This window comes from Coptis chinensis, chromosome 5 (genome assembly GCF_015680905.1).
Source record: "Coptis chinensis isolate HL-2020 chromosome 5, ASM1568090v1, whole genome shotgun sequence".
Taxonomy (NCBI): Eukaryota; Viridiplantae; Streptophyta; class Magnoliopsida; order Ranunculales; family Ranunculaceae; genus Coptis; species Coptis chinensis.
In genome coordinates, this window is record NC_141460.1 from 38,748,354 (window position 1) to 38,750,870 (window position 2,517).

General features: G+C 35.5%; 1 protein-coding gene across 1 annotated transcript; it reads left to right on the forward strand.

Moving 5' to 3' along the window:
- The first annotated feature begins 201 nt into the window (after positions 1-201).
- LOC147497473 (uncharacterized) lies at positions 202-1,229 on the forward strand. Its single transcript, XM_086563707.1, has one exon. It carries the CDS (start codon positions 373-375, stop codon positions 1,153-1,155), a length of 783 nt encoding a protein of 260 aa, XP_086419833.1. The 5' UTR covers positions 202-372; the 3' UTR covers positions 1,156-1,229.
- Positions 1,230-2,517: the final 1,288 nt, after the last annotated feature.

Genomic DNA, 2,517 nt, shown 5'->3' on the forward strand with positions numbered 1-2,517 from the left:
TTTGTTCTCCTTCCAGAAGATGGGCCAACCATCAGATTATTGGACTGATCGATATCCCTTTGACCAAAAATTAGATAACCATAGCAAGAAAATGTCTTGATATCTTGATAAAAATTCTAGTCATTACTCATTAATGCTGGAAGCCTGGAAGCACGCGACTTTTATAGCAAGGAAGTGAGAAGTAATAAATAGCAAGAAAAAATTAACAAACGCTAAACCCTTCAACTCTCCTATAAAACCTCAATGCCACACACCACAAACCACAAAACCAGGTAGTACCTCAAACATTCATTTCGCGCAACACAAGAACAAACAGAGAAAGAAAAAAAACGAAAAGAAACGTACCATCTCTGCTTTAACGATTCGCGCCAAATGAAGGACGAATCAGTTATAGCAATTTGTCCTAGTTTTAGCAGCTACACTTCAAACCATTTTGCAGAAATCGCTTCTAAAGTTACCAAAGAATTCAACGACCGAAGACAAGATTTCGGTTTACAATCCGTTTCGCCTTCAAAAGATCGAAAACAAGATAGTAGTGACGAAACAAACAACGGGTTTGAATTCAACAGCTTTTGTACAAGTCATGAAAGGTTAACAGTTTCTGCTGATGAAATCTTCTTTAATGGTTTGATACGTCCTATTTATCCGATATTAAATCGAGATCTTTCGTTTCATCATCAAGTTGTTGTCAAAAAATCATTGTCTCGTCGATGTCCGTTAAAACAACTACTGCACGAAGAACGTGACTCGGAACTGGAATCTGAAACAAATGAAGCAATGCCTGGTACATTTTGTATATGGACACCAAAATGTGATCAAATGGAGAAATGTAAGAAGAGTAGTTCAACTGGGACAGCTAAAAGATGGAGATTACGAGATCTTATACATAAAACAAACAGTGAAGGTAAAGAGAATCTTGTTTTCTTAGCACGTTCACCAACGCTTTCGAAATCTAAGAAGAAAAGAGACAATGTGAAAGTGACTGACTCGGCTGGCGTGGATGAGGTGGTTAAGTCAGCGCATGAGATTCATTACATGACGAACCGAGCGTTGAAGGAAAAAGACAGACACCGTTCGTATCTACCGTATAGAAAAGATCTTATTGGGTTTTTTGCTAATGTAAATGGGTTGAGTAGGAACGTTAGCCCGTTTTAATTAGATGGTTCATGGTATATGTCCATATATTTGTATTAACCGAATTTTCATTAAATCCAATTTTGATAAGGCTACTTACTTCCTAAAGTTGAAATTTTTTTTTTTTTTTTTTGGTGGAAAGTGGAAACCATTGTAATAACAGAGAGCGACTCTCAAGGACAAATTGGCCGAAAAAGTAACTCGAGAGATGACACATTTTTTTTTAATAACTCACAAGGAGGGTGGATAAAAGTTCAAGTTTACCCTTAATGCGAAATAACAACAGCTCGGGTAGTTGAAAGGTCAAATATACCCCTGAAGAAAAAAAATAAACGTCCCAGCCGAAGCAACCCGGGGTATATTCATAACTCATGATTATGAACATTGATTGTTCATAGTAATTAATAACTTTGAATTATGAACAATCAAATGACAAATTGACACAAACCGGCTGTGAATAAGGTGGAAGAGTTATTAAATCAAGTTGTAACATATCTGTTAAGACATGGGGCAAGCTCAGAAACAGATCTGTTAAGGCATCTACCACACTCAGTTGTACTTAAATCTTGAGTGCACTGAACAATGAGTGTTCATAGCTACCGAACTATGAACACTCAATGTTCATAGTACAACATGGACTATGAACACTCATTGTTCATAGTCCAATTGTTTATAGTTCATAGCTATGAACAATGAGTGTTCATAGCTACCGAACTATGAACAATCACTATTCATAATCCAATTGTGATATGAGCAAAGAATGTTTATAGCTCATGACTATGAACAATCATTATTCATAGTCCAATTGTGGTATGAACAAAGAATATTCAAAGCTCATGACTATGAACAATGAGTGTTCATAGTCCAATATGGACTATGAACACTCATTGTTCATAGCTCATAGTTCATGACCATGAACATTGATTGTTCATAATACAGTCAGACTATAAACAATCATTATTCATAGCTACTATACTATGAACAATCACTGTTCATATCCAATTGTGACATGAACAAAGAATGTTCATAGCTCATGACTATGAACATTGATTATTCATAGTACAATTGTGGTATGAACAAAGAATATTCATAGCTCATGACTATGAACGTTGATTATTCTTAGTACAGTATGGACTATGAACACTGATTGTTCATAACTCATGACTATGAACATTGGTTGTTGATAAGAGCCCAAAACTGTAGTTTTAACCCTGTAACAGTCATACTTTTAGACCAATTATGTGAGTAATAATTAAGAGTTAACACTGATTACGTGTTTTTATGCATTTCCGGTTTTAAAGTCCATTATGTGCAGAAATATGCCACTTTAGTGAGATAAAGGAGCAAAGGTCAGTTACTAAGTAGTTCCATGATTAAAGGCCA

What these genes read in the sequence shown, in the direction of transcription:
- LOC147497473 (XM_086563707.1), top strand. Translation starts at nt 373, where the DNA reads ATGAAGGACGAATCAGTTATAGCAATTTGTCCTAGTTTTAGCAGCTAC.